The following is a 17,174-nucleotide window of genomic DNA, read 5'->3' as shown; positions in this document are numbered from 1 at the left end:
GTTTGCTCGGAGTCACTTTCATAAAATCAGATATAATAAAAACCAAGTGATGAGAGGACGCGAAGTTTTAGGGTGCTTGAATGTGCGAAACCATCCCTGAGGCGAAAGCGAGGGTTGGTGAACAAAACAGGGGGGCGAGAGAGGGCGGGAAGGAGAGAGGGAAATGGGGAGGTGGTGAAACGAGGGTGTCGGTCGCGAGTCGATAAACCGCGGGGCTGGACGCGAGCACCCTTGCGCACGGTTTCAACATGGCGGACGGTGAGTCCCATTCTCTTCTTCCCTCGGTAGCCTTACTGAATGCCGGTGATCGGGGATCTAGAGAGAGTTTGAGCGTGTCTCATATCAATCGATTCGTGATTCCGCTGCTTGTTCTCGTGACCATACCAACTTGGCTCGATTGCAACTTCTCGGATTTCTCGCGAAGGATCTTCGTTTCTGAGCACCCTCTCTCTCTCTCTCTCTCTCCTCTCTCCTCTCTCCTTCCCCCTCTCTCTCCCCTTTCTCTGTCTTTCGAGAGGAGGGTGACCAGTGATCGGCACTGAAGTGCGCGCGCGAAGATTCGTCCTTTTCTCTCTCTGTCTCTTTATCAGATCTGTCTTGGAGGATGGAGGAATTAAGCTAGCTGTATGCGTTATTTTTCAGACAAGAATCAATCGATATGCGACTCAGGGAGTCCGTCTCGATCTCGGTGCCCAGTGGATTGAACAACAAGTAAGTATCCCGATGATGAGACGAGTGCTCGCAAAAGGGTTAATTGACGGCCGGCCGGGTCGGGACAATCACGTGCGGAGATAATGATCATCCTAATCGAGGCTAGAAACGGACGCGGAAATGTTAATGTCGCAGTTCGCGGAAAGCTAACTGCTATACTTCGTTCTCCATATTAAGTACACGATTTTCTCAAGTGCTGATCTCAAGTTAGGGTCATTTTTATTAGTTAATGTTATTTTATGTTGTTAACTAGCTTACATTCTTTATAACACTGCAATAATTTTGACCATTGAATGTCTCCTTCTATTATAAGTATTTTAGTTATTCAAAAATTAGCTATACTCCTCTTTTACACACATTTTTTTATATTGTATGTATAATCGGATTGAAGATATAATCTTCTTTCACCCTGAAAAAAATGTTCTCTTTTTCCAATTGTAAATTGCAAAAAAATTATAATTATCTTATATAATTTACTAAATGTTTATTTAATTTTTTAAATTTAAGAGTTTAGAAATTAAATGTGACAATTTAGTATATTTCTTTGAAAAAAAATTGCTAAAATTGGGTTTTCATCCTTAATAGCAAAACATTACAAGAAATATGACATAATTGCTTTTACTAAATAATTTAAATCGAATCTTTAATTTAAAGTAAATTATTTAGAAATTGAAAGTTGCACACTGAAATTGCTGAAACATTTCAGCTGTAGTAGTAGCTATATCTATAATGGAAAAATGATGAAATGAATTATCAACTTTAATTCTTTATTATATTGATTAGTAATGTCCCGAATCAACTTGCGTTTCCTCAAAGAAACGATATTTCCTTGTTCACATTCTCCATATATTTGGAGAAATAAAGCAGCTATACGTATATGCTATTATGTATATACGTCACCATAACGTTGTGCCATGCATGCAGAGAGTTGCGCGCAAAGTCACCAGGCTGTAAATGTCAATCGCTATAATCTTTGCCTGACCAAGTCGCCTGATTATTTCCTAGTTATAAGTTACGCTAAATATAAACGTCTGATCCGTCTCTCCGTGGCGGTCGTAGGCGTGCTGCCGCCTATGCCGCGGCCGCCTCGATATCGGCGCGGACCCGAGTGGGTATACCTAACGGCAACGCTAGTATCGATCCACCTGGACTCATTTCTCGGTCTCGCTCGCAGCCAGCTCCGCAGGCATAGCCCGAGCCGGAGCGTCGCCGTCGGGACCGGCGAGATCGGCGAACGCAACGAGAACGCAACCGAGGAGCCGATTGCCAGTCCCGAGCTGGACTACTCGAACGACAAGTCGGCGGACTTTCGGTTGGCCGAGGATACCACCACGTGGTCCTCCCTGGCGATCGCGCGCGACAACGTGCAGCAAAGCAACTTGTCAACGCAGCAGCTCGTCAACGTCAATAATAATCTCACTGAGCCAAGGATACAGAGGAACAGGTCTGTCGAGAGCCTCGCCGATGACGAAGGTGAGTGTGTCTCTCTTTCTGTGTGTCGCATTAAAAATTATCGATTTAAATAGACCCTCTTTGAACGCTCCTTTTGCGTTTTAGAAAATACGCAACGGTTCACGAGATTTAATAATTAAATTATTGAACCAAACAATCATTATGCTTTTAATCAATGAGATATTTATCGTTATTAATTCTCTTTTACTTCAACTTTCATGCTATCTCTATTCTCTATTTTAGTTATTTATATTTTTACAATTTGATTGGCATACATGTATGTTTTCAACTGATTCATATGCAATTTAATCGTATCAGAGTAAAATAAATAAATTTAGAGAAAGGAAATCGAGAGAGAGAGAGAGTGTGTGTGTGTGTGTGTGTGTGTGTTTGTGTGTGTAAAGAGGATTTAGGAGGATAAACAAAAAAAAATGATTTAGCATAAGTAAGAGACCTGTATTGTTAGGCCCGATCGAAGAGCAATCCGCCAACGTAAACAACAATCTAACCGAGCTGAGGATACGAAGTAGCAGCTCCACTGACAGCCTCGCTGGTTACGAAGGTGAGCTCCGTCCACCTTGAATCATCCCATGTACATACAATTGAATCGTGCATGTAAGAGCTTCTCAATGCGATTAAATCGCAATGCAATCCATGAAAAAATTCCGCGTAACAAAAAACAAATTGATAAACGAAGTAATTTTAGAGAGATGAAATGGTAAAATAACGATATATGTATATTTTTGTGTTAATTACGTACCTACAACTCTGATCTTTTAAAGAATGTCTGATGAGCAATAAATGAAGACATCTGAATCATTAGATCTATTTAATATAATTTCGCAGATCTCCACTTTTATCGAGCAGCTAATTAATTGATTGGCCTACTTTTTAGTCACGCTTCTTTCAAGTGCTACGCTATGCTGATTTATTGGAAAAGATTTTATTGGAAAACAATGGCGGTTGTGAAGGTTTCGTTGCAGAAGCGCGAACTTCGATATTTTCCATTGGCTGCCATTAATAACGCGCATCATATCCTTGACATTAACCATTATCCGTAAAGTACAGGCTCCGGGATTTTTAGTTTTTAACCAAATTTATCCGCATATTACATACAAAGTGCGCTACACTTTTGCGATAATTAGCTTACAACATATAATGATTACGACATTACTGATCAAGGATTTTAAGTCTACAACTGTCTACAAGGTACAACCACAATTCAAAAATTATCTCATTGTCGCATCGCAGAAGCAGTATGTTAAAATCGCAGTATTTATGAAATATAAAATTTCTAAAAAGGAGTCAGTAATTTTTGGAATTAATATTGCACGCGTAATATGCTTCAACAATTTGAAACTTAAATTACGTAGCTGGTAATAATCTGCAGGTAATAGTCTGGTATTAATCTGTTCCACAAAATCAAAGATTCGTGCAAAGGACAGTTTATAGAAAGAGTTTACGCAGCCGTCTTTTTTTCCCCATGAATAAGCATGTATGAAATCAAAGATCTGGAAGCAATGATCAATTATACTGATATCACTGATCTAATTCAATGACGATCAACAAATCTAGCAACAACGCCAAAAATTCTTCCAGACGGAAAATTGTTCAAGAGCGAACATGGAAAATTCATTTTTATATCAATTTGTATAAAACGAGTATGTGATGTGTATAAGCCAAGTATTGCGGGTGGACTACGAAAAAATGATGGATATTCCCTACGAGCGCACGACTAGCGACGATGATGATGACGATGAGTCACGGATTACGACGTTTAATTATTCGACTAATGCTGAGACGAGCGTAACCGCAAAATGTTTCAGGGCGTAACTCTCCGCACGAGAACTCGTCGCACGAGTTGACGCCGTCTGAATGGTCTGATTGGTCCGAAGAAGGGAACCTGCCGGCAGGCTGCCGCGGCATCGTCAATCCCAATTATCCCGGCTTCCAACATCTGGCACCTTCTCTGCTATCGGATACCGACCTAACCGAGGACGAGCACGATAGCTGTTCCGATTATCCGCCGCTCCATCATCACGACGAAGTAGTAGTCCCACTGCCGTTGGAGAACGACATCGAGTACAACAACAACATCGACGATAGTATCAATCATCTCTGCGGCCAGCGCAACGACCGCAAGATTTTCTACGAGAAGCCCAAGTTTAATATACAGGTAATATATATCCGCCGTTTGAACGAATTGACCTTACTTTTAGCGTCGCAACTAGAAGATCAGTTTCGCGAGATGAAAATGATCGAAAGTATAAAAAATTTAAAGGTCTGCAATACATAGATACGAGCAAACATTATGCAATATTTGACAACATGTAACATATGTATAATCATGATGTACCTACATTATCTTAATTGATGTGAAAAGTTTATAATTTTATATTAAGATTTTCACAATTTTTATACGATTTTCCTTTCTTTCAAGAGAGAAAATTTCCAAGACATTGAATGCCAGATAAAATGTTTTTTTTCTTAAATAAATAATAAATATACTTATATGTAATATTCTTAATAAACATATGTATATATTTAGCAAAATTGAGCGACAGTAAACGCGAGCGAGTTATCAACACATAAAAATAATCGAGCATCCTCCTCCGAACGTATATTCTCGTGTGACATCATCATGCCGCTATCATCTCTCTTTCGTGTTCCAGACTGTGACCTCTCTGTACGAGGCGGTGGTGCCGCCTTCGGAAAAGTGTATCAACTACGTGAAGAGCGTGGAGGTCTCTAGATCCGAGGAAAAGGTGCTTTCGCCGGAGCCGGAGGAAGTTATTGTGAACAGCATCGTCGAGGCGGCGGAGACTCATCTGACGCTGCTGGAGGAGCGGAAGGAGAGTCTGGCCGATCAGGTGGACAAGCGCGGCCCTGAATTGTCACAGGTAATCTTCGAGGATAAACGTGAGAGAGAGGTATCCGTCGAGGTCGAGCTGGTGGAGTTGACCACCAGCGTGAATGAAAGCCTGCAGTTTCCAGAGATCGAGGAGATCCTGGACTCCGGAAAGACTAGCGAGATCGGCGAGGTAAGCTAAGGAGATTCTTTGCGATAACGATTTAATACGCGATTAAGTTAAGAGATCTCGACGCAATGGATTTTATAATATAACAATTACGAAATAAACATCATCATTCAAGTACCTACTAAGGCGAAGATAAAGTTTTTCTTGCTTTCGCTCGTATATGACACTCAAGTATATGACTTTAAATGATTAAAGTAGACATTTATTTCATTTTCATTTTTATTTTATTCAATGTATTTAAGCCAATGTATTTTTTCACTGTTTATAATTTCGTATTTAATAGTAACATTTAACAATCGTGTATTTATTCTAAGCTGAATCCGCCTTGAATTCCATTAATCCCTAAAGCTTGCCAACTATATTATATACAACCATTATTTAATTAATATTTAATTATCACATCAGTATGCACAATTTCTGTCTGAGCTTTTCCATCTGAGGCTTCTTTAATGTTATTATGCAATTGATTTGATAATTACTAGCTCGACTAATTCTACTTTTTGTTATTGGGCGCCTGTCTGACTCGCTCGACGTTCTCGTTGATTAAACATGAAAATGATTTCTGTGTGTGTGTGTGTGGGCGCGCACAGACGGAGGATATCGCGGTGGAGCATATCGACCTAATACGCGAGGCAAAGGAGTTGCCTCACCCAGACCGCACCAAAATAGGCAACCGTCAGCCGGTGAGGACGACGACGACGACGACGACGACAACGACGACGACGTCGACGTCGACGTCGACGTCGACGGGCGGTTCGGCTGACGACGACGAGTCGGAGAGTAACAGCGACTACTCCGAGGGCTTTGCCGAGGAGCGACCGACCTACACGAAGCTGGAGGAAATCGATCTGCTATCGAGCATCGGTCGCGATATTGGCGTCGATCTCGAGAAATACGCCCAGCCAGTACCAGACGTGGTCGCGATGGAGTCGATCGAGAGTATGCGCCAACCGCGGTCCACTTCGATCATCAAGGATCATGTGGACACCAACAAGTTACTGGATCGCCAACTTCCGGAGGCGTCCAGCGCCGATTCCCGGAAGAAGGAGAAGATGGCCAAAACCAGGCCAAGCGCCGTCAGCAGCAGCAGCAACAACAACTGCAACAACAATCGCGAAACTCTAACTCTCAGAGGCGTACCGATAAGCGCAGGGTTGACATCGATAACGGATCTGGTAAATATCTCAACACGCGTGTCATTTTATTCTATTTATGCTATTTTTATTATATTTTCTGTTTTATTTTTTATTCTACTTTTATCCTATTCATCCATACACACTTTGTTTCTGTCATTTTCTTTTCATTTCTGATTTTTTATTTCTCTCTCTATTATTATTTCGTTATTATATATCTATAATATTATTAATATAATTATTTCTAATCAATTCATATTCTTCTGTAATTCAGTTTTTAAATATTATCTCTTTTGAGATCTAATATCTTGTAATGTAAATTTGTTTATTTAATAACTTCTTACTATTATAGATTATAATTAATAATTTTATAGAACAGATTTCTTCAAGAACGTAGATATACTGTTACAATATTCTTTTACAAATTGCAACTTTCCGTATAGTTTTACATATATTTTTAAAAGCAAAATAACTCATTTTAATGAATACGCGCAATGCATTTTACTATAATCGCGTTCTATTGGAGGTAATTAAACTGATTTGCTTTTCACGCAGTAATTGAAAAAAATAATGTTGCTTTTTCTGCATTATGCAGCGATGATTGCGCTTATTCTCAATAATTATTACACATACAACAATTACGCACATGCCTTAAAAAAATTACATAAAAAAAAACTATTCTTTTTAAACCCTTCAAGTTTATAATTTTTAATATAATATTAAATATTACGATACTTAAAATTACGGTTAAATTTTTCGAAGTAAGCTTATATTAAAATTAATTATATAATTAATAAAATAGTGCAATAACATTTCTTTGTCAATTTTTTATATTTAAATCTTTTAAAGTGTAATATAGAATATTTAATTTTTAATTTAAAAAATTGATATATCAAATGATAAAATTTTTATGGCGATGACTTTGAGACACGTATAACGGGATATATGTGTACGTATATTTATGATCCTTGAAAAGGATATTTAAGGAGGTAAACTTTAATTTTTGACCGGCCACTCGAGATTAGTTAAATGCACGCGATAGTTCGGAATTCATTAGTTTCCGTTCGACTGTTTTGGACGTACTCCTCCGTCTTGTCGCCATAGATTAAAGGTTCTCACGTTTGACGTTCGCTGTTAAAGGTGGCTTCGACGTTTACAACATTGAGACAGCGATGCCAAAGATCGATTTGGATGCGATCGAGTCGCACCTTAGAGCTGCGCGTGAAGAGGAACGTCGAGTAAGTAATCAACATTTTTTTCATACAAATTAGAATTATTATTTTTTATGTAACACGTAAATTGTAGCAGGATTACGAACTTGTACCTATAGAAATTTTTTATCGAATTCAATTCAAACCCCAAACAGTCCACGGCTTCTTTCTTCAAAGTGTTTATAGAGTTCAAGTCGTTTTTTAAATTTAAATATTACAAGTATATCTTGTACACTATTAAAGAACATCGTAAAAAGAGCGATTTTGTATATATCTATGTTACTAATTAATTCTTCGATACGTAAGACAATTCGATCGATTTCCAATATTTTCTTTCTTATATAGAGATAAGTTCTTAAATTAACTCATGCTCTCAGGTCAATGAAAGTCTTCAGTTCATTCACACACTTATCTTACTTACAAATGTATTTCAATAATATTCCATCTGGTTCGATCGCGGACTCTTGAATACGTTTGACAAACACCCAGTAGAGTCAGTTTTGTCTAAGATTTTGCGTTTGCGTCGGATTGCGCACTTTGTGTGGGCATCTACAAGTAGGCGGACGCATATATAAATTTTATTTGGTACCGATAACTTTTAGAGCAGACACGTAACAAGATTTCCAAAGGAATGACTGGAGCTTCAGATTTTCTAAAGATTTTTTTGAAAGTGAAATTTTCCTTTTTGTTAGTTTGATCTACCAGAATTTAAGTAACGACATTATCGAAATAATTACCCATCAAGAAGGATTGTTAAAAAAGAAAGAAGAGTCTGATTATTAATAGCATTGACAAGCGTGATCATTTATATCGATTGAAAAACCTTGACACTCGATCACTTTAAACGATGGAATTACACATGGAACGATGAATTAAGTTTGTATGTGTGTGTATATATGTATATATATATAAATCTATATAACTCATTTGTGTTCAGAGATATATTAATTTTTCTCAAATCATTAACGCGAAAAATGTATGTGTATATTTTTTTCTGTGCGCTCCGTCGTTTTTGACAAACGAGAGATTTTGGCTCTTACGTCTCTTACTACTTAACCAAAAGACCGAGAGAGTCATACAGTATCGTGCTCCGAATGTTGAATTGTACACAAGGTAGAAGTCACACATGATTGGTCAACCGGAATGCTTTACGCATGACCTCGAAGATGATTTAACGATCTTTTGTTGCAATAACGCAACTAATGCTGCAGCTTGCAAAGCACAATAAGTTAAATAGTTTCGGCCACTTTTACGTGCAGCAGATCATTCTTTTTTGAGCTGACAATATAATTACGTGACAATAAATTGAGAAAATTTCAACAACTTTCTACCTAATTACTATATGTATGGCAAAGTACACCATAGTTGTATAATCATGTACGTTGTTTCTAAGGGAAAGGGAAATTGACGAGAATATGGAAACAATAATCTAAGTCGATTCGGAAGACCTTTTTAATGTAAATTATTTAGAAATTTATTTGCACGTACTATTTTTTCAGACATTACATTAATTTGTTAATCTATACTTTAAAATGTCAATGTTTAAATGAGATTCTTGTTCAAAATTTTTTGTTTGTAATATTTTTACCCTCAGCTGAACTTAATAAAAAAATAAATTTTACCTGTTGACTTTACGCTTTGCATATTTTTACACTGCATTATGTCACACAATTCAGTTTGTTAAGTTATTCAATTACCAAGTACACTAATGGTAAGCAATACGCTATGAAAGACATATATTGTACGTGTAGCAAAAAATGCAATATAATGTAAAATCGATACGATGACATGTTATATATTAACTTCCTTGCGTTTAAAAATTTTACTCCCAAGAATTCATTGGAATTCACCGAACGCACGGGACTGCAAGAATGTGTCTGATCACCATCAAGCTATTCATTCCGCGAAAGCTAAAGAAATGTATGTTTCCATTGAAGGCAGCATCAGATGCAATTCTCTTCATTCATTTTCCGAAACGATTTGTGAACCGTGCGTTGATACGCAAGTCAACGTACCAGCTCGTCAAGCACTTTCACCGAGAAGCCCCGTGAGAAGACTTCCTAGACTAGCTAGGCTCCAGTAGACAGGGCCACCTCCACGATCGCTGTTACCGCCGCCGCCGCCGCCGCCACCACCACCACCACCACCACCACCACCACCACCACCACCACCACCGCCACCACCACCACCACCACCACCGCCACCACCACCACCACCACCACCACCACCACCACCACCACCACCACCATCGCCATTGAACGCCTCCTTCGCGGCCAGCAACCTTAACGAAAGATCTCAGATCTCGAATCAGTCGGATCTTGCTCGATTCGCCTTGCAATCTCGTGCCGTCTTCAGTTTGTACGCGTGTACGAGTCTTTCGTGACTCCTCGGGGTTAATTGCATCTCGACAGTCTTGGTCGACCGAGTTCGATCAGCGATTCTCTTTCTAGCTCTCACAGTTCTGCCCGCAACAATGTTGGAAGAGAGAAAGCGAGTTCGCGAAGCCAACGGAAGGGGAAAAGCGGTATAAGGAACTTGGAGAAACACAATACGACTTTCTGACAGAAGTGCGAATAAATTTTCTAAGAAAAGAAGCTCGGTTCGCCGGGATAGGGAGGTGCACAACACGAGAGTGCGCAACCATGGGCAGCAGCAACAAGTCACGCAAGCATTATAAAAAGGATTCGAGATTCGTCGCGGATCTTTACACATTTACTTACGACGACGACTTGGATTGTGTAAGCGAAGAACGAAGGGCGACAGTATACATCCGATGTAACTTATTGTTAGATACGAAGAGTTGGGAAACGAAACGTTGGAATGAACTGACGCGTTGAAATCGGATCAATTAAATCCACTCTAATTCGGGTAGAATGTATGATGTCTGTGAGATATTTTAGTCTTTCCATTTCTTAGTGATAGATCAGCATTGATTGTTCGCTGAGCCTCTTTTCCACATTTCGCATGCGAATCTTTTCTACAATGTTCTTTAAACACACTATATTAAAAAAGATAGTTACATCTGATTTACTTTTTATTAATTTTTGATCGCTATTAATATAATGTCAATACAACCGCTATATATGTATGTGCGCGCACACACACACACACAAATTTTTTTATTTGAATATCTAACACGAACAACAGTGCTAAACCAAAGAGAGTTCACATTTTATTGAATAAAGCATAATAGTATTGAAGTGAAATATTTTAAAAGTAGAAAAAATTATTCTGCTGATAATTTTGAAGAAAAATACTATGAAGTAGTCGAGGATAGTAAAAAATTGTTTAATCTAACAAAAATTAAAAACAAAAGAAATAATTTATTATTATGTAATTTACTAATTTCATCAATTTTAATTGTGTTCTTTTTTACATTTGTTGTTGCACAGCAGCAAACAATTATCGCAGAATACTTAATTTCAAAATTAAAAAAATGAAAGTATTAATCAGCATATGGTTTTTAAGCATTTTAATGTCAGATGTATGTATATGTTGAGTCAAAGTATACTAGGTACTGCTCAGAAATCTACGCGTCACATCAGTTATTTAAGTACAATGGAACACATCAGAATTCAATTGCAAAATGTATAAGAGGTCATTACATTTTTCAAATGTATCGTGTCCGTGTTTCGTTCACGTGTAACCAATGCACGTGCAAGGAACGGCCGCATTATTAATAATCTAGATCAGTCAGGGATGACCGGTGCTCTCGGATGTGCCAGACTTAATAATTCCAGATTCATACTCGTGTTGTCATTCTAATCTAACAGGAAGGTCGACGAACCGGGCGCGCGATTCGGTACGGTTCCGGATCGACGCAGGCGTGAAAGTGGGTCACGGAAGTCGCGGTACTAATGAACAAACAGATTTTAGCGTAAAAGCAAACTTTCCTGCTACGATTGCAATTATACCTTATACTACGGAACTTTATCTATCAGACAGTCTGCAATTCAATTCTGAGATTCCTGAGATAATTCTGCAAGCTAATATCATCGAATTCTTGTTATTCTTGTAGCATTTTATGATTTTTAGGAGATGTTAAGTGAAGATATATATATATATATATATATATATATATAGCTACTATTTTCGATCATTGTAACGTGTGTCCGATTCGATGTCCTCGAATTTACGAAAGTCTGTGTCACCCTTTCTAAGAGAATTAAGTAATGTCGCCGCGTATATACGCGCCGTTTGTAATGTGTTTCATAAAAGTAAAAAGCGTTAATTTGTAAAAGTGGCATCAAGACGATGATAAAGAAGAAGAAACTACCACGAAAACGGATAAACCTTCTGAACTGATCATGGAAGCCGCGGATGAAGTGAAAAAAACAAAGGAAGATTTGGAAAGATCTGAGTACGAAAGGGAAGATTTGATTACACGATTCGACAGAATTGTACGAGGCGAACTTGATGATCTGCAGGTGTGAATTAATTGGACAAACTTGCAAGAGAAACATACTAAAAGTAAAGTTGTAGCAAAAGCACATTGTATTCGACATTGAAAGCTATTATAAATTTATAATATTACTTTCCCAACTATTTTGTGATATTGTTTACTTCTAAATATACTGCAAATTGTAAAATGGTTAACAACAAAGCAGATTGAATTGGACGTCTAACTGGATTTTTAGAATTTTAGCTTTTTCTATTTTTTAATGTAACAGCTGGTCCGGTATTCAAAAATTTTTTCGATTTAGCATAGAGCTCATCCAGGTTTTTTGAGTTTTTAAATATGTTCATTATAGTAAGTTATTAGTAAGTCTAACTGGAGAGCCGTCGAGTCATCTATTAACACTAAAAGTTTTAAAAACAGTTTTAAAAGTAAAAGTTTTAAAAACAGATTTATATGTGCAAACAGTTTAACATACTTGTGTTTGTGGATTCTCGATCGAATTGTACTATAGTGTACTTATCATTTAACAATCTTATTATAAGTGTTTGATAATGATCGCAATTTATTCATGACTAACATCTATGTAAAAATTGTGACTGATATTGTGATCTGCATATTGTGCCCGCAGCGACGAAACGATCGCGAGGAAATCAGAAGGAGACTCGCTATGGGGCCTGATGCCGAAGATTTGCGCGCCGAACGTGGTCGAAAACCGAGTCTTCAGTCGCGTCTTCAGAGCGGTCAGAGTCGTATAAATCTAAATTTTCATTTTTTTCCTGTCTGTCAGACCTATGGTTAATCTTTAAAATGGCAATCCATCAAATTATTAATAGATATACAGAACATATACATATAGAAATTTTATTTTTATTTATATTCGCTTTCATTCACTCATATATGAGAAAGATACTTTGTGTGTACTCAATATGTTAGTAATATTAAGTACTCACAAATAAAAATGATAAATAATTGCTAGCTCAGTTCTCTTACATAACTTTTATAACCAAAAAGCCAAGTGATAAATTACGGGAATGCATTTGCCTTGGGTATATGCAGGAATGAACCTTCAGATCTGCTTCATGAACGAAACATCATCGGACACTGAGTCCCCGGGTTCAGAGAATGACATATCTCCCGGCTCTACGCCTACGTCCCTTGGCTCGAAACAACTCGGCGGAAAGCAACAGGCACCAGCAAGACCACAGATGTTGAGTCTTCCATCTCTAAGACTCGATACGTACGCCAACTCCACACCGCCGGTCGATGAGGCCGACTTTTTCGCGCGGCAAGCCAGGCTGCAAACCGAAGCGCGAATGGCCCTAGCACAGGCCAAGGAAATGGCGCACATGCAGATGGAAGTAGAAAGACAGAGGTTGAAGCAGAGCCCCATCACCGAGATGGTGCGATGTAGCCTGGAAAAAGTTAGTACAACTGTAATTTGTCAATTAATTAATTAATAATACTTTTTAGGTGACATAAACTCCATTTATATTTTATAGTAGAAACATTCTGCATAAAGAAAGCCATGAGGAAATAGAGCTAGAGAATGCGTTGTAAAATATTTACTATTTCTATAAATTAATCACGATCACGATTAAAAGAAGAATAATAACACTCCGGTGCGGAGTCTCGATGAATAAATTTATATTATATGAAATTCAAACAAATATATCTAAATGAAATTTATAGTGAATTGAGATTGTATAATTTTTTAATTTATTGATTGGATATATCAATACAGCTATGGCTCAGCTTTGGACTAGTAAATAAAGAAATTTAGAAAATTTATTTGTGTATATCGCGCGCATATAATTTATGAAATTCTAGTATTTTATTTTTCATACTAGTTGAATTTATAGTGCTATAATAGAGTCTATAGAATCTGTGTGATGGAATCTCAACACTCTGTAGAATCCTTCCCGCGATTTATTTATATTTACCCTTCTTGTTTAACGATCCTTTAATTTGAATCTTGCATTTTCTTTTCAGGTCGGTGTACAGCTCGGGGAGGATAGGCGCAGGTTGTCCCGTGTACTTCTCACAGAATTAAATGTCGCGCAACTGCAAGTAGTAGCGAATGACTTGCATGCGAGGATCGCCGCATTAAACGAAGCGCTCGTCGAAGGACTTTTGAGAAGAGACGATTTGCATATGGAGCAAGATTCAATGCTCGTTGATGTAGAAGATCTTACTCGATATTTGTGAGTCTTGAAATTTACTTTAATTCAAAGACTTTTTATTACATTCTTTCGTAAAAAACAAAACTTGACTTATTATTAAAATTTCTTCATTTTTTCCTCTTTAATTAATTGATTTTGTCGATTTTTCTCGAAATTTATTTATAGATTTAACAAAGATATATGCAAAAAATTCATGACAACTTCTGTCTTTGTAAAAAGCATTTTTTTTTTTTAATTCGTAATTGCGTGATTCTGACAGCGAAATTCTGATTGCAAAATTATTGACATTAATATGAAAAATACAGTAAATACAGTAATTGAAAAAGAAAGAACATTAACAATTTTTATTATCGGCATTACGATTCGATATCTTTGAATTTTTATTTCGTTATATAGAGGTGCCAAACAGGAATCGTTGAAGAAAAAACATCAAAACGTGCAGCAGGCAGCAAATCGGAACTATCAGCAATCCTCTCCAGCCCCGATGAAGCTGTCGATGAAACCGAAATTGACGCATTTGAATCGCGGCCTGGTTGCCCTTGTAAGAAAATAATCCTTCGTTGCGAGACTGCGCAGTCTCGTCGGAAATTAAACTCCGAGCGGAAAGGGGCACCATGGACTTTAGAGACGTGAAAAAGCGAAGAAAGAAAAAGTGGAAAAATCTACGAGAAAGGAGAAAGAACTTGTTTTGGAAGAGAAGGTGGAAAAGAGAGGAGATGAAGAAACTTTCTTTGACAGATGAGAACGGAATTATTATTAGGAAAAAAAAAAAATGAAGAAAGCTTCTTTGAGTAAGAGGATGAAAAATCTCCTTTTCCAGAAAGATGGTATGGGAATTTTCCTCGTAAGAAAATATTGTCAAACTGTAAAAAGATAATTGCATTAGAGGCATCGTGGTGTACGTGCTCGAAAACTTTGAAAAACGTAACGATAGCTTTCGTAACGATAATGGTGGAATCATTTTCACCACTCTGATAAAGGGAGAACAGCAAATACTTGAGCAACTTTCCCTTGAATTTCCAATTTTTACAGCTTCGTTAATCGTCGTTAATCACGTGGAAGTAAAAATTTACGTATGTGCGTTCCACATACTTAAGCGAACAGAGCAACGATCCTTCGTTTGTACCCCACCATTTGAAATTTTCCATCTCTCTCTCCCTCCTCTGTATTCGCTCGGTCCCTAAGCTCATGTCAAATTATGTCCCGTGACATATGCATACATGTGTTTACGAATGTATCGATTATTCGCCTTTAAATAATAGTATATATAACATTAGTGAGAACGGGTCCTTTCTCTCTGTTGTACATATAACGAAGATTTATATCAGATTATTGTCGTATAGAGATTTCACGTGGTGTTTAAAGAAAGCGCTTCGTTCTGATTGTCCAATATAAGTCGTTCACGCGTACGTTTATGTGATGTTAAATATTTCGTAAAATCATTTTGATTTAATTGCGTGTAGAGTATTTCAACAACAAATTTCTGTATTTCTCTCTCTCTCTCTCTCTCTCTCTCTCTCTCTCTCTCTCTCTCTCTTATTAATCCATCCGTAGATTTATAAATTCAACGATTCCATAAATATTTGGATGTGTACATCCTTACTTCGGTAGATCTCTAGATCCGCCAATAGAAATCGTCAGCCGCTTAAACAAATCCTTCACATATAAATTTGTCGTTTCATCCAGCTTGGCTGCACGAGATATCGATGAGACGATAAACTAGTTTTTCGCGAACGATAGTTGAAGAAAGTCAACTCATATACTTTCTTGAATAACACAAATGCGCGCGCATTGGAAAGTGGAAGGAAGGTAATTATCAATGGAGACATTGAAGGCGAAGAAACGACCGTGGAGAACCGAAAACCGCGTTACATATCCAAATAGTATGCAAAAAACGATTAGTCCATATATAGAGCAATTATGAAAGGGTAATCAAATAGATATTTAATCGAGCATATACCGTTCACAAGGTTTACTCATATGCAGTGTTACAAAGGCGAAACTTGAAGGTCGAAACCAAAATTATTCATTGATATGGATTATTCGGTTCTTGCATCGTGTTATTTTTGCATGCTAGTGTCACACGATCTCATTCACATGCAGGATTTCAAATGTAGCCGAAATAAATTATAATGAATTTAAGCTGCAGCAGTTAGCTTCGTTTCTTAGATCCTCAGCTCACTCTTACAATTAGTTAAAATAGATCATTTAATTTGAAATAGATCTACTTTAAATAGAATGAACATTTATACTCTAATACATATATGATGAATATATGTTACATATTTGTGACGTTTTGAAAATAATTTTCATCTTTTTAGATCAATCTTTAGATCGTGAATTTACAAAAATTGATTATTTAAGCATTTCAATTTTACTGTTATCTATTTACACATTTTACAAGTGTGTATCATTTGTTACCAATTGCAATGCGAATCTATAATCCATGTGTGTGTTCTGGGAAAAACAAGATCTCTTTCGCAAATTGCTTTCACAAACGAGATTAGATTGAGTATAGCTGGCCAACATCTTTTTCAAAAACGTCAAAATTATTCAACTGAAAAATTGAAACTGCTTCATTGGAGAAGAGAAAAATGACAACAGCGAATTTATAGTTTTTAATTGCATATGTTGGAGACATTTTCTTAAAATCTATTCTTGATTACGACAATACGTCGTAATTGCATTATAAGATTGTTCAGTACTGTCGTATAAGGAACTTTCGATTAGTCTAAGAGATGAGCTTCACTTACACAAGATTAATCGAGAACAAAGGCAGCTCCCAAACCCAGTCACGGATCGTAGCACAATTGAAATATTTTTAAAAATAGAAAAAATTGCTTCAAAATTCATCATTGCGAAAAATCGAGATTACGCTGGAGGTGTTCATAAAAGTATTATCAATGAGAACCATATATTATCTACAAAATACTTTTAATCATAATATTAATTAATAATATACAGATTGTAAATAACTAAACAATAATAAAATATGCTGTAACAAGTTCTTCCCTCCCTCCCTCCCTCTCTCTCTCTTTCTCTGCGCGCGC

At 37.1% G+C, this 17,174-nt stretch overlaps 1 protein-coding gene across 1 annotated transcript in view; it reads left to right on the top strand.

Moving 5' to 3' along the window:
- The window catches only part of LOC105459111, a 16,965-nt gene extending 693 nt beyond the window's left edge, over positions 1–16,272 (top strand). The window contains 13 exon segments of the mRNA XM_011704840.1: positions 643–711; positions 1,886–2,184; positions 2,630–2,725; positions 3,990–4,339; positions 4,836–5,204; positions 5,792–6,257; positions 6,260–6,376; positions 7,475–7,572; positions 11,787–11,972; positions 12,573–12,684; positions 13,001–13,365; positions 13,934–14,145; positions 14,521–16,272. Coding sequence (XP_011703142.1) covers positions 659–711; positions 1,886–2,184; positions 2,630–2,725; positions 3,990–4,339; positions 4,836–5,204; positions 5,792–6,257; positions 6,260–6,376; positions 7,475–7,572; positions 11,787–11,972; positions 12,573–12,684; positions 13,001–13,365; positions 13,934–14,145; positions 14,521–14,677 — 2,880 coding nt within the window. The 5' untranslated portion in view covers positions 643–658 and the 3' untranslated portion in view covers positions 14,678–16,272.
- Positions 16,273–17,174: the final 902 nt, after the last annotated feature.

This window comes from Wasmannia auropunctata, unplaced genomic scaffold (genome assembly GCF_000956235.1).
Source record: "Wasmannia auropunctata unplaced genomic scaffold, wasmannia.A_1.0 LD334208.1, whole genome shotgun sequence".
Taxonomy (NCBI): Eukaryota; Metazoa; Arthropoda; class Insecta; order Hymenoptera; family Formicidae; genus Wasmannia; species Wasmannia auropunctata.
The sequence above is the reverse complement of the archived record's forward strand: the minus strand, read 5'-3'. Positions and strand labels throughout refer to the sequence as shown.